This window comes from Megalopta genalis, chromosome 15, assembly GCF_051020955.1.
Source record: "Megalopta genalis isolate 19385.01 chromosome 15, iyMegGena1_principal, whole genome shotgun sequence".
Lineage (NCBI taxonomy): Eukaryota > Metazoa > Arthropoda > Insecta > Hymenoptera > Halictidae > Megalopta > Megalopta genalis.
Window position 1 is genome coordinate 308,148 of NC_135027.1, and position 20,442 is coordinate 328,589.

Here is a 20,442-nt window from a genome sequence, read left to right on the forward strand (position 1 = left end):
GTTCTCCAGTTAAACAATTGGATAAATAAAATATTTTCGGTACGTTAAAGGTTTAAATTTGATGTACGAAATTAACGAAAAATAAAAATAATCTTGTGCCAGTTATTCTGATCGAAATAACAACAAGTCCCAAATATTTCTAATTTGTTTCTCATACATTTTTGAATACATTTCCACTAAATTGACTTTCAGCTAACTTATCCAACTTAAACGAAACTATTAAAGTATATCAATTTTATTAAACGCCTGGCTTTATTCTACTAATCAAACATTACATTAAAATTTTGTTATATATAAATCTTTGTCGTATCACTGTGATCATCATCAAAAATCAACGAAAGTAACGGTACCGAAAATAGCACTATACGAAAATAACAGTGATTGAGCCCTTACTCCAGCTGTTTCGTTTATTTTTTCAGTCGTCAAATGGAACGAGTTGCCCAACGATTGCTGCCGCATGCGATCTACCGCGAAGGAGGCAATCTAGGTGCACTTGGTGGTCTGGCTAGAGGCATTTTAGCCCGCCAAGGTCCGCTGTAAGATCGCTGGGTCATTACAGCGGCATAAATGCACGGGATCCGGCCGGTTTCTCTCGACGAAAGTGAAGCAGAAGCGCGCGGGAGAAAACTTCACTCACCTGGTGAGCGCGTCGCTCCAGCTGAACATCCTCTTGATCCTCTCCCTGTGCTTCGGGTCGGTCTCGATCTCCATCACGCCGTCTCTCTCTGTCTGCTGTCCCTCTGGAGGTGGATGAAAGCCGGAAATCGATCGAGATCTCGTTCCCTTCTCAGAGACGATGCATCGTTTCCTCCGGTTCTCGCCGCTTGGAATACGTCAGCGTGATCCTCGTGCGCGATTGTCACGCTGTAAAGTCGAACACCGTTTCTTTATGGTTCTCTGGTTCCTCGACGCCGCGGAAGTGGTTTTTCTCTACTCCGGCTTCGCCGGTTTACACGTTAGCCGGCAAATAAAACGACTTATCGAACGCGGCGCCGTACGAAAGTGCCGAGATCGAGCGTCATTACCCGCGGTAAAGCCGCGAGGAGACAGACTCTCGTCCTCGCGAAACCGAAGGCAAACGGTCTCTACGTGTGTCCAGTGACTGCGCAACATTTCTGACAGACGACCATGCTGGTTAATGATATTGTTCTCTTTTATTAACGCCATCGCTGTCCGGACGAACGCACGACGTGCCTCCGAGTTCTAGGAAAACAATGATTTGCAGTTCTTCTGCGTGCGGAAGCTCCCCGGTAATATGTATTCAAATTTCGCGAGATACCGAGTGCTAATTCATCTTCTAACTACGAAGGTTGCTCGTCCTTTTTTCACGCATCGTTGCGTGATTTAATACGTAAATATTGCTCGAGTAAAATTGTATTCGAAGGATTTGTTTGATGCATCGTTCGAGTGAAATTTTATTCGAAAGATTCGTTTAATGCATCGTTCGAGTAAAATTGTATTCGGAGGATTGGTTTGAAATATTTCTCGAACAAAATCGTTTGGAGAAATCGTTGTGAGATTAGGACACCGTCTGCAAACGGTCTAAGCACAATAATGTCTCCCTAACTGACGCTCAGATTGTGCACAAAAATGGACAATTTGGGAAGAGGAGATACGATTATTCGAGCCTTGCAACTGGTTTTTATAGTTGTTAACAATTCGTAACTATAAAAGGATAATTGTATCTTCTCTTCCGAAATTGTCCATTTTTGTCGTCAATCTGAGCGTCAATTAGAGAGACATTACTGCATTTCGTGCAGAAGCTTAGCAGGCTGTCGATGGTAACGCGTCTAGTTCGCGACGCGTTAATAGCAATAACGAAACAGCCTTCTTGCAAGGACTGCACAATGTCACTCGACTAGTTCTAAAATGGCGGCCGGATTCATTATGTTCGTAAATCTTGTTGCCTTTAACTGTCTCTGTAACTGATTAACATTTTGCATAAAGCTGCCGTGCGAACTCCGGTCTTGAACTTCCGAGCGGCAATTATGTTCGCTGGTTTCGAGCGAAGAATAGCGATGGACGATACCGATCGCGTCGTATTGTATTTAAATCGGAGATTCTGGATGACACGAGAATCCAGCGACAAAAAGGTCGGGACAAGATAATCGCTCGATTTAATAGAATCTTAATTGCATCGTAATCGATTTACGAGCTTGTTGCTCTAATTTTTCACAGGGAATCATCGACTGTAAACCGGTTTTTAACAACACGGAAACACGATTCGCGCGTGTCATCGTCTCTCCTCGGGCATCGCTGATATTTTTTCCTTTCTGTGTGTCACAGTCGTTGGTTTTTCCGTGACAGGCGGGACAATGCTCATCTCGGCGATAAAGATACAATTCCATTCCACGTTCGTGCCGTGACGTTTCCGCGCGCGATAACTTTTTTTTCGGTCATTTTTTCGACGGGTTTCGTGTAAGTAAATTGTCCAGCCGGGATTTACAATGCAAATGTTCCGCAGACCACGCGCGGAGCGATCGTTGCCCGTCGCTGCGACGAGGGCCGAAAGTCGGCAGAATCGCGCGAAGGATTTACAGGAGGATCGGAAACGTCCTCGACATTTTTACCAGACACCGTGAGTCGCTATACGAATGTAAATTCCTACCGGAATTGATGGCCGACTTCTTTAAGTAATTATCCTTGTTTATATTCAGGGTCACTACGGAATTCCTGGGAAGGATGTAACAGTTCGCGGATGCTGATATTTAAATGTTCGACGAGAAAAATGCTTGCGCATTCCTCGGTGCTTCGTTCGTCGACGAACATCATCCCTGTGTCATTTCGAATCATTTTTTTCATTGGGAACAACAACAACATTTTTCATTGGAAACGACGGCAACATTTTACAGAGGTAACGTCGGCGACGTATTTACAGACGCAACGCCGGCTACATCTTTCAGCGATAAGTGTGTAAGTATTAAAATAATCTAGGGAAACGATCTAAAAACAATGACAATATTCAGCCACGATCTGTGAAACCTTTATTTTCGTTAATCAGAGTTGAACATTGTTCGAATAAAATTTTATTCGAAATACTTCTCGAATCAAATGTTATTCGAAATATTTCTCAAATCAACTTTTAATCGAAATATTACTAGAATCAAATTTTACTCGAAATATTATTCAAATCATTTATTTGAAATATCACTCGAAAAATTTATTTGAAATATTATCCCAATAAAATATTATTCGAAATATTATTCAAAGAATTTATTTGAAATATTATTCGAATCAAATTCTATTCGATGAATTTATTCAAAACACTATACGAATACTATTTCATTCGAGGAATTTATTCGAAATATTTTTCGAATCAAATTTCATGTCAAAATATTATTCGAATTAAATTTTATTCGATGAATTTATTGAAAATATTACACGAATGCAATTTCATTCGAAGAATTTATTCGAAATATTTCTCGAATAAAATTCGAATAAATTTTTTCATCCGAGTAATACCTAACTCTGCAGTTGGGTGCTACTTCGATACTGTAAAAATTGTTTAAAATTACAGCATGGCGAGTCTGATCGGTGCCTCAGAGCCGCCATTCGGGTGCAAAAGGGTTGAGACAGCGGGATCGTTGGTTCACGACAACGGCTGAAAGCGAAACTGTTTTACAACGTGCGTGCACGTTCGGCGGCGTTACGAAGAAAGCGTGCTGTATAACAATCCGCCTTTGGAATAGAAAATCCGTCCGTCTAACAGTAGCACAGATTTTCTTTGGCACGCAATCCCGTCGACTGGCAACGTTTGTGGTCGCGGTGCGAAACAACGTGGGAAAACAGACGCGGTTCCATCGAGAACACCTCGTCGTTTGCATAATTGAACAATTATCGTAGACACACCGGCAACAGACTCATTCACAGCGATAACTGGATCGTGAAGATTCTACGCATTCGAATCGTCCGAATACATTGTCCGGCTAATGCGACCAGTCACGCGAACTTCAACGCTGTGCACAAAACTAATTACTAGACAGCGGGTCTTTATGCAAAACAAAAATTTGCCGCAGCGATTTCAGCGAACACAAGCACCATAGAAATTTCGTTCCGACCGTAATCGTTTCAGCGAGTTGAATATAATGCGTAGACAACGTTAAATTTCTAAAATTGTTCCGCTGTTTTAAATTTCATTTATTAATTATTCCCGTAAACGCGTAAAATCCGCAGTCTACTAATTCTGAACGAAGACACCGTAACGAGATGTTAATCTGCTCGGGGAAAAGAACCTGTGCGTTATGTGCAATCAATTTTTTCAAACCCACCGAAGAGATGCTGAGAGCATGGAATTTGAGAAAAATGCTAAAAAGGATGATTTGCGACGTTCGCAGAATTCTGCGAATCGCAGTTTCAGTTTTCGTGCAGCGACGCGTGCGTTCAAGGAGAGTTCGGCGATGGGGTTTGCACATCGGCCGAAGAGTTCCTAGAAATCGGTATGTCAGAAGAATTTCGTCACGCAGTTCGACGATCGGGATCGACGTCGGTCGACCGCGGAACCGTGAACCGGATGCGAAGGAAAATCAACAGTTTCAACCGCGTGCAGAACGTTTTCTGTTGCAGCGGGCTATTCCTGCACCATCGAAAACCGAAATGGAATTATCCAGGTCCGAATTTGCTCCCAGTGAAAGACTTTCGTTGCGAGAAAAGTCCTGAGACGACGCATCTATTCCAGACTTTGATTTTTCGCGTGACCAAGCACGGTCGTCTGTTACTATTTCGCCGAATTCTCGTCGAGAAAAAGAGTCGCGCACGGAATCCGCGATTCGCGATAAACGAATGCGACAGTTTACAAGTTCGCGTCTCTACCGAGAAATGTTTGATCGTCTTTTAGGAGAAAAATAATGTTCCCCGTTTTCGTGGAAAGATGAGCAAGCGGAGGCCCGAATTCCTGCGGAACCGAGGTAAAAATGCACCGACTGAATAATAATGACAAAGATCGCGGATTTTGTGCATTTAAAATGTTAAAATGCTATCGTATCGTTTGCAGCTTACGAAAATAATTAACGAAAGAGCAACGGGTCTATGTGGCTCCTGTATTTTTCAATTTAACGCAGACAGTGTTTGTTTCGCATACAAATCCGCGGTCCGATAACGACTCGTTAACACTAGATTTACGGAATCCGTCAAAATGGCGGGTCACTAATTCTTTAATTTACGATTATTCATATCGTTTATGAGTTATTTGCTTATGCAATTTATATGTTACTTACGGCAAATGCTACAAGAACACTGGTTAAAAATCAGAATAATGTCTTATAATAATAATGTCTTAAAATAATGTCTTATTGTTATTTTCATAAACTAATATAAAACAGCGGCTTTTTGTGCTCCGTAAATCTAGCGTTAACGAGTATCGACTGACTAGCAGGCATAAAAAAATAGCTGCGGCAGTGCCTGCAATTCGAAAGAATGAAAGATTCTTCCGTATTTCGCGCGTTTATTTTCCTGCTCCAAGGCCCGGACCGCTAAATTTCGCTGAACCGAAGAATCCTCGCCGCGAATAATTCAGAAGACTCCTCGGACGTCGAAGCGACGTTCCAATAACGAACGGCCGCGCGTTCGCGATTTTTCAGGAAGTTCGCCGGCGATCGAGGAGAAACCAAGCGATTAGAAATTCTTGTACTTGCTGCATCAAGTACAACGAGAAACTCCGCCGACTGAGTGGCAGCACTCGGTGTTAGTGTGCCATTAAGTGGTCCCTCCGCTTGTCCCCATAATGGACGCGCTCTATTGTGCTCCCGGTCGAGGAGAACGTCACTGACCGCGCAAGAAAGTGGAGCTTCTCGGGCCGGAAGCGCCACGAAAATCCCGGCGGGAGGGCCTGCTCGAGCAGGCCTGCTGTTCGATATTCGACAAAGGAGCCGCCGCCCCGATTAATTAACGCCGTCGGGCCTCGTCGGGATTCGGTTCGCGTGCGCGAATTTCGCCCGCGAAATAATGCATAGAGTGAAAAACAGATGTTCGGCTCGGGGTCCGACCGCGAGGCGCTAATGAATTCCCATTGTGCTCTCGCTGAACCAAGCGGCGGCACGTGTGCAAAATTTCAAATTGCACAGTCATTTCGCGAGATTGCCATAAAGGTTCACAGTCCACTGATAAATTGCAATTGATCCTCGCACGAGCGGGGACTCCGCGGACACCCTCCGGATCTGCATTGCTAAACGAGCCGGTCGCCGCGAATTATGCTAAACAGCGGAATAGTCGCGAGACGGGCTGCCGCGGGGGCGTTCATCTGGATTAGACAGAAATGGGACTGGCCGGGTCCAGACTCCGCCCCTTCGAACGATCGAACACTAAAAATCACTGCGCGCATCATCGATTTTTCAAAATTAACGCAATAAGGTCCTGGCTGCTCTTGCGAGAACTTTTGCATGTAGTCGGCACATTTTAAACTCTCTGAATCACTTTGCATAAATGGATATAACCTATAAAACATCGGAGAGTTAAATCAAATTATAAGATACGTTGCCTCGCGCAAACAGATTTTATTTAGATTCGCGACACGCGAATGAATTTTATGGTCGCGTTTTATATTTTATGTATGTATTTTATACGACTGTTAGTCGTTCGGACGATGATGTGTTAGATTTCATATGGTAGAAACGAAGAGAAAATTTGATTAGCTTGTTAATGAATTTTCAAACGTTCGTTTAGTCCTGCGAAAATTTTCGCTATGCGGAGCCGAGAGGATTGTTCTGTGAGTTCTTTATACTAGGCGGAGAATGTCTCAAGGAAAAAGTAATATATGGAACGAACAACTGTACTATAAATGTACCTATTAATTAACAGTTAGCCTCCCGTTCGCGTGTTTGGAGCGTGCTGTAGGCTCGACAAGAACTAGATTGCTACAAAAGATTCGAACATTCTTGTACACTTACAAGAGTTACTAAGTGGTCCTTGTTAAGAAGTTCATAGGAGTAAAACAATAGTAATTTTCAGTTTCTGAATTTTACTTTCGAACATAGTAGAAAATGTGAGTTTGCAACGGATGATCGATGCAATGCAAGTGTTATGAAACCAAAATGCTGTAGGAGTTAAGAAAAATCCAGTAACTTCAAAATTGAAAAGTCTTATATAAATTAAAACATTTAAAAGACTGTAAAAGTTTTTAAAAGACTATAAAAGTCTTTAAAAGACTATAAAAGTTTTTAAAAGACTATAAAAATCTTTAAAAGACTATAAAAGTTTTTAAAAGACTATAAATGTCTTTAAAAGACTTGTATCAATTAAAAAGATGTGTCTGCGGCCGCAGACATCTTTCACGAGATAATGAGAGACGATTCTCGAACGTTTAAAGTAAAAAAAGAAGCAAAGAAGCTCTCCGACATTTTCAAAATACTGAATCGAGTGCTTCTTTAACGTCCATTCGAAACCAAATTTTATTGAGAAATCAAATTTCTTTCGAACGATTCAGTCAATAAAATCGATTGTCCACGAAGCAGAAAGAACGCGCTGCGAATATTTTGCGAAGACCGCACGGCTCGCGAAGCAAGAAAATTGCAGAAATTGGAGAAGCAATTCTAAAGTTTCCTCGTCGCCAAAGAAAACGAAATACTAAACAGAAGCGTGCGGAGGATGCTCGCGAAGATTCATCAACCAGTTAATTGTGTTTCGCGAGAATATTCGTCATGGAGAAGTGGCAGTATTTTGTGTCACGACGAGTGTATACTCGTCGCGCGTAAAAAGTATCGATCATTGGCATTTAAATTGTAATTTTCGTGAAAGCAAAAACGTAATCACAAATTTCAAGGTGTTTAGAATATATCGAGACCAGGTCGGAATAAAACAAACGAATAAAAAATGTGAATAATTGTATGAATAATTCACGATATTGGTGTTCCACGTGCAAAGCGCCATTACGTATCTGTTCATTGCTTCGCTGAATACCACTCTGGAACAGCAATTTGAACGTTTAACTTGTATAAGTGTTCGATTTTTCCTGCGCTTTTCGTTTATTAAGTGTGTAGTACCGTAGTTAACCCGTTGCGATCGAGTAACGACTCTCAGTCACCGCTACAAATTATCGTATCACGTTGCAAAACAATACGTACGTTATTAAATTTGTTGACATTTAAAGAAAAAACTGTTTAAACTGTTGTACGAGCGACAGGACTCGATTTCGCGTGTACAAAATGCAATAGACCGCGTAAAGTAGAGAAATGCTATAAATTAGGAAAACTATTTTACACTTAGAGCTGGAAAATGGCTCCTAGTGCGAAGAGTGAATAAGTGAATAAGCAAAGTGAATAAGTAAATATTAGTAATAAAATTGTTAATTTTATCAAATAAAACCGTCTTTTGTGGAGGCACCACAGCTAATAATGGCAGTTAATTGACTGCAAGTGTCGAACAATAATTAGGGAATCGATTGCACAAAACAAAGGGAATCGATTGCACGGATCACAAAAATGCTGCCGGCAGTTTAAGAGCTCCGCTCGGAAGAGCAAACAAGCGATCGGAAGAAAACGGCTGGAAACGCGAAGGCTGTTCGCGAAGGAGGATCTCGTGTGCGGGTGTCCTCACGAGATTACGCGAATTACGAAGCCGGCAAGGACTCCGTCCGGGGAATGTAATTACGAACAATGTCAGCCTCGCGGCGAGTAAGCGGCGGAAGCCGCGTAAGGACGTCGCCCGAATTACGTGCCTTCCTAACAGAATTTATGCAATTTACACCTGCGCGCGGCCAATGCGGCGCGGCTGTTATGTGAAAGTGTCGGCCGCGACACCGAGCTTCGATTCCGAGCCGGTTCGGCTCTCGCAACGAATTCCCTTCCGTCCGTCTTCTTACATAAACCGGTAAAAGCAGGCTCTCCGCTACTGTTTTCGATCGCGGTCTCTCGATCGGCGATCGAGGCGATCCAGGGGAACGGTCACGTGACCAACGAACCCCGTAGAGTACCGTTAATCGATCCACGGCGCAATCCGTGGAATCTCTGTCCCGGCTTTCCACGCCTCGGCCGTCACGCACGTGGATACCTTTATTTATTTATTTCGACGGCTGCCCGCGCTGCGCAAGAAAGTATCGAAGAAAGTTCCAGGGGAAGCTGGAATTCAGGAGAACGCCGGTCGCAATGTTGCAGGCGTGCGCGCGCGCGCGCGGCAGAGGCCGCTTTTGTTCTGAAAGCAACAGACGTTCGTTTGTCAAACATTGTTCAATGGATTCGTAAGACAATTTTGCCGAACAATTCTTAGCCCTCGGAGCTTTGCACAGATTTGACACGTTTATTGTTTTCGTTTACTTAAGGGCCCGGGTCGCCGTACACTATGACGACCCACACATAGAAGAAAACCATATACGTATATTAGTTTTAGAGGTTTCTATCAACCAAAACTGACGCTTTAATATCGAAGTATGCAGTTCACAAGTGGAAAATTTAGATTCCGAAAAGACTAAACGTCTGGACTTCGGATGTAGAAATATCCGTTTTGCAGTTATTGCGGAGATATTTGCAATATTCGGTCAGAGTGGTGTCAATCTCACGAGCATGACGTCACAAGATGACCGCCGCTAACAGTTTTTCGTAAATATCGAGAGATATAGAGCTCGAATCGAAAATTCACAACCGTACAGAGTGGGTCACCATACTTAATAATTACGTAACTTCCTGCGCTGTAAACTTTTTGGCACAGTTTTTGTAACCGACGCAACGCTGCGTCCATCGATGCATTTGCAATAAGTGTAATCGTGTAAATCGAAGTGGTAACACGTGGTGAGCCACCCTGTATACAGGAAGAGGCTGGTTAAGAGCATCGTTAAATATTTAAGGAGGCATCCAGTGTGACGAGAGAAGCTCTCTGAAACGAATTCGCTAACAGTTTCACTTCGCATTTAATTATTTCGAACGCATTCGGTACACGGACGCGTACACATTGTTCTCTTGACTTTCATATTCCATTTCTCTTAACGAATAGCGAAACGAGCATCGATTATTTCCACCGTTAACGCCGCTATTGTATTTTAAGCCGGCGGAGTTGCAGCAATTTCTCCGTAATTCGCGCTCAAATTCCGCGGAAAAATGAACAATTTGGGAGAAACAGATATGATTATTCGAGCCTTTCCAATCGGTAGCTGTGAAAACGAGATTGAAGGCTCGAATAATCGTGTCTCCTTTTCCCGAATTGTCCATTTTTGCGCGCGATCCGAGCGCGAATTACGGAGAAATTGCTGCGTTCTCGTTTCGAACGCTTTCGATGGGGGAAAAAACATGATCCCGCGCGATCGAACAATTTTACGGGAACAATCGAACGAAGCCGCGACAAAGTGGAAAGATCGAAAACACACGGCGGGACGGCGGGGACTTCCGGTGTGGCGGGAAAATATGTTTGTAGGTCGTTCGAAACTCGCCGTTGACGGCGAGCACCGTAAATCACGAGAGCTATCGAGCAGATGACTTTCACAGTTTTGAGGAGAAGTGAGTTTTTAGGGCATCCGAGCCGGGTCCACGGGCCGATCGCGGTCAAACACCTGTTCCTAATTACCGACCGAGACGGTCTTCCACGAAGAAACTCGACCGATCGCGAATTACAATCGCCGAGGCTGCCCGGGCGTCCCGATATTTCGTTGACACTTTCTAAACGGCGGTTATCGGCCGCCGGGTTTACTACAGAGAACCGTGCCAATTTAAAGGGAAATCAATGAATCCAAATGAATCAACGGCGAGGGCCGATCGACCGATAAGTTACGGCTCGATAGTGTCCCGATATTTGGCTAACACTTTCTAAACACTGCTGTGGTATTTACATACTGTGCTTTATACTGAAATGCTGTGCTTTCGATCTGTAGTGTTTACAGATACTAACTAAAATAAATGCTAAATTTATAAACAACCTACACATGCCAAAATGTCAAAGTGACAAATGATATAAATGATAAAATTGTTCTAAATTAACTCAACGATAAATTTGGTTTTGTCAACAATAAAACTCCTTGTTTCTCACAAAGACTTACGCCACTGTGATTCCGAACCACTCGATTAATAATCGATAAAAATACACCGAACAGCGGCAAGTAAGTTACAGGAGAAATTTACGTAGAAGAATATTAATGGAAATATGGAATTCAATGGAAATTGGAAATATCCAATTTATGGAAATTGGAATATCCTCTCTACTTCATTACAGGTTCTATCACAACTCGAAAACATTTAAAATCGCATATAAAATTTGTCAACGGCACCATCGAATTTTTATTACAATAAAATTCCCAATCCAGGGTCGAGGGAACACCTCGTGGCAGATCGGACTGTAAAATGAAGCCGAATCAATGAAGAATACTCGAATCGAGTTGGTCAAATTTTCTCTGATCCATCCAGAAGATATTCCCGAACTTGTACGGCGACTTTCTTTAAAGAGAATCGTTCAGAGAATTGACCTGAGAATTTCGAATCGTCCAGTTTTTCCGCCGAAGCGTTCGAATCGTCCAGGCGAGAGAAGAAGAAAAAAATGGCACGGCGAGTGAAAACGTCCAGGGACACCCTGTACAAGCATGTAGGAGGTTACGACGTGTAGCCCGTGGAAAAGTCGGTCAACGAGTCTATGCCACTGAGCACAGCAATATTCGGCTGGATCACGCATCGAGAAGCGTTATACATATATCGCGGCTCGGTTTCACGAATTTGATACCCGCGCTTCCTGGTTAACACTTCCTTCGGCGTTTCGATTTCGTAAGAGTAGCGGCGGCGCAACGTGCACAAAATCTGTTATGCGAACGTTCCGCGTGCCGGCATGCTAATCGCGACGGGAGAACGCGCCGAGACCACGTTGGCGACGATAGAAAGCACGCGTTACAAATAAACTCGCCGTATCGAATCCTTGCTTCGAGCACCGCGCCGCCGTCGATCACGTCTCAAATCCTCTATGGTTTAAACGATCATTCATTTAATCCTTGGCAATGGTGAACATTTGAGTGGTCTTAGTTTAACCGGTCAGCTGTTCTCGACGAGTATACTCGTCGTCGCGAAGAAATGGCAGTATTTTGTATTGTATATAGAAGGCATGCTTTGGCATTCTTTATTAAGTTATATGTTTTATGAAATTGATGCATTTAAATGAAATGTGAAGAAAATTAGACGAATACAGTATATATATAATTACAGTGCACGCTAACATAAATTATTCCTGGGACTCCCAAATCTTCAATTTACGCTACGTATTTTCGAATCGAATCACTGTATATATTAAAAATAATATATAAATAATAATAATAATAATAAATAGTAAAAATAAAGTAATAATAGATAACAATAATAAAATAGTAAATAATAATAATAAAAATAGTAATAGATAATAATAATAAAAATAATAACAGATAATAATAATGATAGAAATAATAATAGATAATAATAACAAAATAAAATATACATCACATAAAAACTTAATTAACAGCTAACCGGTTGAACGAAGATTGAGACGAAACAGTTTGCACGTTCCGTATGAGAATTCGAGCAAAAATGATTAGATTTGTGACAGAAACAGATAGACCAATTGTGATACATCGAACTTACGAACGTCGCGTCATGTTCAACATATTAAAACCATTCGGAGCGGAGATCAATTTTGATGTCGCAGCTTTGACGGCTCTAGAGCCGACACTTCTTTCGAAACGAGCTGTTCTCGAATCGCTACGACAGCGTCGCGATCTCGCAAACAGTTCAAAACCGGCCGAGGATTAAACGAATACCCGGTTCGACGAAATCTCGATTTCGACTTCGATTTCGAAAAATCCCGCGATCCTCAACGAACTTCGAAGCAGGAAACCCGCGGACATCGGCGCGACAAAAGGCCGTGTTATTTCAGCGCGATCCCCGGCGAGCAAAAATCGCGGCTCGCCGCGATGTCACAGGCGCGAAACGCAAATTCCCCGTTTCCGGAATGCGTCAGCTCTCGTTGGAACGCGAACCGGCGTGCTATACGCCAGGCCGTCCTTTACGTCTACGGATGCTGCGGCCGCACTGTCACACTTGCGAATCACACGAGCACGAATCCTTTCTATCCACTAACCAGCGTGAAGATCGGACGACAACGAATAATTCGGCCTGGAGTTCGGCTGACGAGCGTCGCCGCTCGGGGAACTGCGTCGCGCAGGATCGGAACCGGATGCGGCCGCTTTCGAAACGAGGTCCGGAGGTGAGCACACAGGTGTGAACAGATGAAATGGAGGATCGGTGATTACCGTGCGCGAAGATTCGTCGGGCAACCGAGGAGATGGTAGGACCAGGCCGGAGTGCACGGATCAGGACGCCCGAACCGTCTGAACGTCTTTCTCGCACTGAGAGACGAGTCTGGTTGAGCAATAACGCGCAGACACCGCCGGCACACCGCCGACACATACTGGAGGACAGAGGTTCCCAGCCGGGTCGCCAACGACCCCGGTCCGACAGCCGTGAATCGGTCGATTCATCTCCGGGGATTAATAAATGATAGTTATCGTAGCCGGACGGACACCTTGGTCTACTTTTCGAGGCGAGACACAACGCCCATTGTCATTCACCTGGACACCCTATTATCGGAAAACTACGGTATTACGGCGCTTCGTTGTCCCCGTTACAAGGCTCACCTTCGGACAAGGGTTTTATTTATAGCAGGACAAGGTCCCGGTTGGCTCTGCGCGACAGTTTTGGATGTTCGTGAAAAATTGTGTTCTTTATTTTTGGGAACATTTAGAGAAAACAGGTGTGCTCGGATGTGTCAAGGTTATTCGGTGAATGTGTTTCAGTAATTGTAAATTGTATATTATATATTAATAATGATTTTGTAGATTTTGTAGATTTACGGCTGGCTGGATTCCGCCAGGAAAATTAGGACAATTGGGAAAACGTTATTCGGTGAATGTGTTTCAGTAATTGTAAATTGTATATTATATATTAATAATGATTTTGTAGATTTTGTAGATTTACGGCTGGCTGGATTCCGCCAGGAAAATTAGGACAATTGGGAAAACGTTATTCGGTGAATGTGTTTCAGTAATTGTAAATTGTATATTATATATTAATAATGATTTTATAGATTTTGTAGATTTATGGCTGGCTGGATTCCTCCAGGCAAATTAGGACAATTAAGAGAAAAATTGTGAAAATTTTTTGACCAGCATTAGAATATTATTTTAATGCTATCGAAGTCCTTTACATTGATTTATTCGCTTATTTATTCCATTAATACGCTATGTGTGGCAGAGGTGTCAATAGATTGTTATATAGTTGAATTCTTTTTAATTGAAAGAACGTTTAGTATTTGCGAAAGTGACAACAAGATTTTGATTACAAGTATGTATGTATGATACAAGGATTTTTCAGATTTCGCAGAGGGATTCTTTGAAATATAGAACTAATATAAATATAGAACTTTCTAAAGTATTAGAATAATAATATATATTTATATTATGTTTTATATAAATATATTTATATTATATTATATATATTAAATAGAATATAATATATTTATATTATATTATATATTTATATATATTATTATTATATATTATATATATTATATAGAATATAATATATTTATATTATATTCTACATAAATATAGAAGAGATTCTTATAAATATAGAACTAAAGAAAATTGAAAAGAATTCAATTTTTTGAAAAGGTATTAATACATTTCCCGCGCGCATAGCGTGTCAAATAAATACAAATTTCAAGTCGCAACAATTAAACAACCCTGTAAAACGCGCGCCAACTCGAGAAACTCAGGGCGAAATAATTGAAATCATTTCATTTTCTGTACACCGTGTTTGCACAGGATAATCAAGGTAAACGATTCAGGTTAATTCTAGTTTATTCATGAGTCGTTTTATGTAATCGCGTTCTATCCCGCGCGACACACGAAGGGCTCAGCCATGAGATAATAACGCGTTCGCGAGCACGAAAGTGTCGTTGGAACAAAAAAATCGGTTACGGATAGGGTCTAGGTTAACGCTTGATTTATTCATTTCCCCGTAAATTGAGGTTCGTTCGAGGAACGATCATCGAGGTGCTAGATGCGTGTTTCGAAAGGGGGTCGCCGGCCAGAGAGGATTGAGAACCTCTGTTCTAGGCCGACGCACTTCACAGGTGTATGGAGCTAGAGAGCAAACACATTCTCTGCTGGCCAGCTCCACGATTCATGGACGCCGGCGCTGTTGTCCCACCCCGTGGAAGGGGAAATTTCAACCCCTGTAATCTCTCTCTCTCTCTCTCTCTCTCTCTTTCTCTCTCATCATCCGGCACATCGATTTTGTCCCGCGCATCGCACGTGAAACGAAAAAGTCAGCCGATCTCCATCGATGTAAATTTGACACAGCGTATATAAAGCATTGCCTTCTTGTATGCAGCTAGGAAGTCGTGTGTTCGTGGCAGAAGCGAGTGGGTGGAATGTAAAGCAGAGAACATGTAGGAGAAACTGAAAATTGAAGTCGTAATTAGATCTTGTTCGTTGCAATCGAGCTGGACGATTTTTATTTAGCATGTACAACGACGATCTAGTTGTGCACTTTATTGAAAAGCGTTTATTAAAAAATTACCTACCTTTTAAACGTTAGAGAACCCTGAAAAAAGTGATTCTAGGATGAAGCCAGTCCACGGAAGAACAAGGATAAAACTTGACGATTTTATTAGAAGATCGATGAAAATTAATGGTAATTGGATATCGCAGCAGCAATTGAAAATGACTCAGGAGCACTTCAAAAGTTGCTGTTAAAAGTAGATCTAAAACCAAAAGATTTCCGAAGTCCAAATTTCCTAAAAAAATAATACAGAAGTGATTGCGAACTGCTGAATTTACTGCTAATTTTACTACTAAATTTACTCTCGATTACAATTCAGTTACAGCGACTTCGTTAACGCTAAAACTGAAAAAACGTGCTTTACAAAAAGTCACAAGATCATCAAGACTGAATTTAATTAGACCTGTCCTTTTACAAGGACAACGTATACTCGAATTCAGAAATTGATTCGATCGTTTCTCAGAGGATATCTCTACTTTTTCAATAAAACGGAAATTTAAAATGTAGAATCGGTCGTCGCGACCGGCGAGATGGGTTTAGCGTTAAAAAAAAGGTGTACTTTAGCAGATAAAAACTCGAACGTTCGAGGAACGGTATCGAACGTTCGTCGCACGCTGATCTCCGACGTTGAAATGTGACCTTTTTCGCGAGAATTATGGTAATCGAATTCCACCGAGCGACGCCACTGTCCGTGCAAATTGCACACGCAACAAACACGGCGGCGGCCTCGGCTCGGCCGGGCTGCGTGATTCACGCAAGATTTGTTCTTCGGCGGAAACGTACCGACTTAGCAGCTTTCGATTTGCGATTTCGCGAGTTAGATCGCTGGCGGTCGGGCCACGCAGTTTTCCACGACAGCCGACACAGAAGAGCCGCGTGTGTCGCAAATCGAAAGTGACTGCGCGCTCGGGCCGCAGTGCCGTCATCTTCCGCGTGCGACGGGCCCGCGTGATTGTGCAAGCGATTGCAATTCGAAATTGGCCGATCCGTTGCGACACGCGCAATGTCCGTCGATCGGCGATTTGCGAACGGCGTGGCTCCGCGGTCCCTGCCCGATCGCTTCCGGTTCGAAGACTTCGCGACATAATTATTATTATTAGCCGTTGTTCTGCTAATTTTCGCGAACACAGCGATCTTTACGTTGCGAATACCACGGACCGTTGTGCAAAATTACGATTGCTTGAATTGCAAGTTTTTTTGCGGTTGCGAGTAATTGGGTTCATTTCTTCAGAAAAGGGCCGAGAACTTCGGGGAAATGGACGCGTACGATTTTGCGGAAGGTCGGAAACGAGGGAAATCATTTCGGAACATCGTTTGTGACAAATTTGATCTCGCATAATGACTGCCTAAATTTGATCGATCGCAGATTTTCGCAATAATTATACAGAAATTTTCGCGGAGGCGATGTTGCATCGAGCAAATCAGTTTATCGAACGGTTTCCAACGAAGGTATTATTATGGTTTCAACAGTCGGAGGATAAAGAATTGAGAACGCGCGCGGTATGCTGTTGTAGCAGATTTTTACGTTCATTTACGACCGCAGGGAGAGTTAATATAAACAATGGGGTTTATGTGAGAACTCTTTCGTAATTGAATGTCGCTTTCATGTTGATTTACATTCGTGCTGCTGAAGATGTTCGGCTATCTTTAGAAAGCCCTGTCACATGCGACTGCAATGCACAGAATTGAATGGCGTGCAATTTTGAGCACGCGCTGAACACAGTTTTCTAGGCAGCTACAAATCCAATTTAAATAGTTGCATATTCGAACAGAGCGATCCTAATCGCTGCGTTGGAACGTTCTTCGTTCATCTGCTTGCGCCGATTTTGTCGTGCAAATTTCAAATTAGCAGAACAATGCATCGGACGGAGAGAAAGAATTTATAAACGGGATCAACGAGGGCCATCGGTTTTTGTCCTAGAAATTATTCCAGCAGAGCGAAAACGTCTGAACTGGACCACCGAAAACTGGCACACCGTATTTCGTCCGACCGGCGAAATTATTGTCTCGCCGTGATTCATCCGAGTTTTCGAAAATTCGTATTCGTAGCCGCGTAAGCGAAAGAAAGCCGCCGCGCGAATCGTAGTTCTCTGCCGGAGCGACGAAAAGAGAAAAAAGGAAAGGAAAACCGTAGTAAAATCTTCCACAGCGAGCGAACGCTGCGTCGGATGAACCGCGAGCTTTAAATAGCACGATCGAGATATAAATCGCGAGAGGAACGCGTGCCGTTGCGTACGACTTTCGTCGGACGCGAAAAGAAACCGCCGCAGCCGCGCATGATCGCCAACCCGGCGGAATGTTTCGCGTAATTAAGGTTTCGCGGCTTGGTTGTTCGAACGAAATCCGAGCAGAACCGAAGAAAGTGGCGATTAGCAATTTGGAAAGCCGTAGAAAAGGAAGTTGCGAGGAAAATTGGAGTGAAAACGATCCAGCTGAATTAATCGGAACAACGAAAGGGAACACTGCGAGGAGAGTTTTTTCCACGCGAAACACCGCATCGTTCCGCGAACGAAAAGTCCCGTCGACTGTAATTGGAGCAGAATTTTTTCACGGGCATACTGCGGTGTCATCGCGGAGATGCGATAAATTGCATCGTTCGGTCGCGCGCCGATGAGACCAGCGAACGTTACCATCGTTCGCGCTCAAATCGCGATGGCTTCGCGACGCGCCCGCGTAAATGGCATCCCAGTTGCGTGCCAGAAATTATGCATGAGAGGAGATTGGCTGTTCCGCGGCGTGGGGACCGAGTAGTACAATCATTCGATGACTCGATGAAATGATCCCGGAGTCCTTCTGCCCGCATACTAATCGTCGAGGAAGCTAACGAGCCGGCTTTCGCTGCATCCCCCCCGTGACCCGTATGCTCTATTTAAAGGGGTGATGCAGTATGAACCTTCTTTCTACATCTTCTTCGAGGATATAGTAAATAAAAAATAACAAAATACGCCCGCGAATCCTTCGGTCTGATTTTTTAAAGTTTAGAGAACTTGATATCGATTGTATGAAAAGGTGTGTGCGGTTTCTTCGCTAAAACATCTCCGGAAAGGCTGAAAAAACGCCATAGAACACTAATTAGATTAATAAGAATGAATAAGAACGCTAATTAGCTGAAAAAACTGTTTTCTCGTCGGCCCAATTCTAAGATGAACTGCCCAGAAACTTTTACTTTTGAAAATCTGTCCCCTGCACGCAGCTCCCAAATCGTCTCGACACAATTACTCGGTTACAATCAAAACCATGTCTCGCACCAGATCGGAGTCGGCAACCATAACAAAGCTCGCTTTATCGGCTCCGATCTTGATTCGATTGCCGCCGGAAGCGGCCACCCTCTTCTTAGCCGACGCGTGGAATTCGAGGGCTCCGGTTGCTGTCTTGATCTTCGAGATGTTGTTTCTGGTGACGCCAGAGCCTGGCATAATCGCGATCCTACCGCCGGCCTGGCGGACCAGCGTCTTTATCGTCTCCAAGCCTTCCTCGGCGGTGTCCTTCTGGCCAGAAGTCAGTATCCTCTCGAAGCCGAGGCCTATCAGCGTCTCCAGCGAGCTCAGCGGGTCGACGACCTCGTCGAAAGCACGGTGAAAGGTGACCGGCGCGGGGCTGGCGTGGGAGAGGATCTCCTTGCAGTATTCCACGTTGATTTCGTTGTTCAAGGTCAGCGCCCCGAAGACGAACCCGGTCGCGCCGTTTTCTTTCAGGACTTTCAGGTCGTCCAGCATCACCTCCATGTCGTCGTCGGTGTACACGAAGTTCCCGGCGCGAAGACGCAGCATCGCGTAGATCGGTATCGGCGAGAAGCTCCTGATCTTCTTGATTAGGCCCGGGCTGGGGGTTAAACCACCCTCGGAGAGCGCCGCGCAGACTTCGAGACGCTTCGCCCCGCCATTTATGGCGTTCCTCGCAGATTCTAGCGAGTCCACGCAAATTTCCATCTGGAACGTTTCACGGTGCGATGAACATATTTTATAGCCCCTTTTCGTGTTCGCTAATTATTTTACGAGACAATGAAATTTCGTTGATTTTATTGAGCTGTTTAATCGAGATTTGTCACCGGTGATCTAGTCGTTTCTCTCGCGGTTGTTCTTTGTAACAAGATTCTTATAGCGCAATCGTGGGAACGTTTAATTAACCAAATTAACGATTATGGAAGTATGAATATAAATAATTGATAATTAACGATCATGGGGATAATACTTGATTAATGATTAACGGTGATGCGTTTTTAACATGATATTACGGCAGATGTACTTACGACGTTGCACGACAAAGTTAGAGAAATCTTCCGTCGAAGATTCAAACAACGGAAGTTGTGGAGAAGATTGCCAATCGTTCAGATCGACTATGGAAAAAGAAAAAGTCACTAGTATTTCGTTACTAAGCCATCGACTGAGTTAATGGCCCAAGAGTTGGATGTCCGAAATGATTTCACGAACCGAGTATTTACTTCGAAACACTGTTAATGAAGTTCGAGTCGACTTTCAATCGTGATACGTTATCTGGTAATTAACTGATAAGCACGAACGAAAGAAAACAAAGTGAAAATCAATCGGCTGGAGCGCACATGGCACTGAAGATGGCGGACTGAGGCGATCGAGCCGCCATCTTGACAGAGTCGTCGACGTTAAATACGCCGAGGATAAAATCGTTCTCGACATTTTCTCTTATTAAAGTCTTATTAAATTCTTATTAAAATCTTACTAAAATCCTATTAAAATCTTATTAAATTAACTTACTGCTTGACCGCATCGATTAACGAACAATGCTCTACCATTTATTTCTTCGAATAATAATAATATAATAATAGTCTTCACGCATTTATATGAGAAACTGACGATTTTTAAATCTATTTTCATTTATTATAATTTAACCAATTCTTTTTGTTTAAATATCACGTAGGAAAAGAAACTCGGCAATCAGAAAAAAATCGTAATTGTAACATCTGATTTTTAGCATAGGA

At 43.1% G+C, this 20,442-nt stretch overlaps 2 protein-coding genes and 1 long non-coding RNA gene across 5 annotated transcripts in view; 1 reads left to right on the forward strand and 2 right to left on the reverse strand.

Annotated features, from left to right (window-relative positions):
• The window catches only part of snu (ABC-type transporter snustorr), an 85,574-nt gene extending 72,228 nt beyond the window's left edge, over positions 1-13,346 (reverse strand). For both annotated transcript variants that reach the window (XM_076526447.1, XM_076526446.1), the window contains exon 1: positions 13,003-13,346. In XM_076526447.1, the coding sequence (XP_076382562.1) occupies positions 13,003-13,331 (329 nt within the window). In that variant the 5' untranslated portion in view covers positions 13,332-13,346. The remainder of the gene's footprint in view (positions 1-13,002) is intronic.
• On the forward strand, positions 440-8,335 carry LOC117229360 (uncharacterized). Of its 2 annotated transcripts, XR_004492525.2 has the most exons (4): positions 458-1,250; positions 2,465-2,578; positions 2,658-2,913; positions 3,518-8,335. It is a non-coding gene; the product is annotated as an uncharacterized LOC117229360 (long non-coding RNA). The 2 variants fall into 2 exon arrangements; XR_004492524.2 differs by having other exon boundaries at positions 440-2,578.
• A 2,232-nt stretch (positions 13,347-15,578) lies between the features above and the next one.
• Positions 15,579-20,154, reverse strand: LOC117229290 (copper homeostasis protein cutC homolog). The gene is made up of 2 exons (XM_033485693.2): positions 19,738-20,154; positions 15,579-19,417 (listed from the first exon to the last, which is right to left on the reverse strand). The coding sequence occupies exon 2, from the start codon at positions 19,415-19,417 to the stop codon at positions 18,704-18,706; it is 714 nt and encodes a 237-aa protein (XP_033341584.2). The 5' UTR covers positions 19,738-20,154; the 3' UTR covers positions 15,579-18,703.
• Between the last annotated feature and the right edge of the window lie 288 nt (positions 20,155-20,442).

Bases quoted from the DNA above. Each gene is read 5' to 3' on its own strand.
- LOC117229290 (XM_033485693.2), bottom strand. From the start codon at position 19,417: ATGGAAATTTGCGTGGACTCGCTAGAATCTGCGAGGAACGCCATAAAT.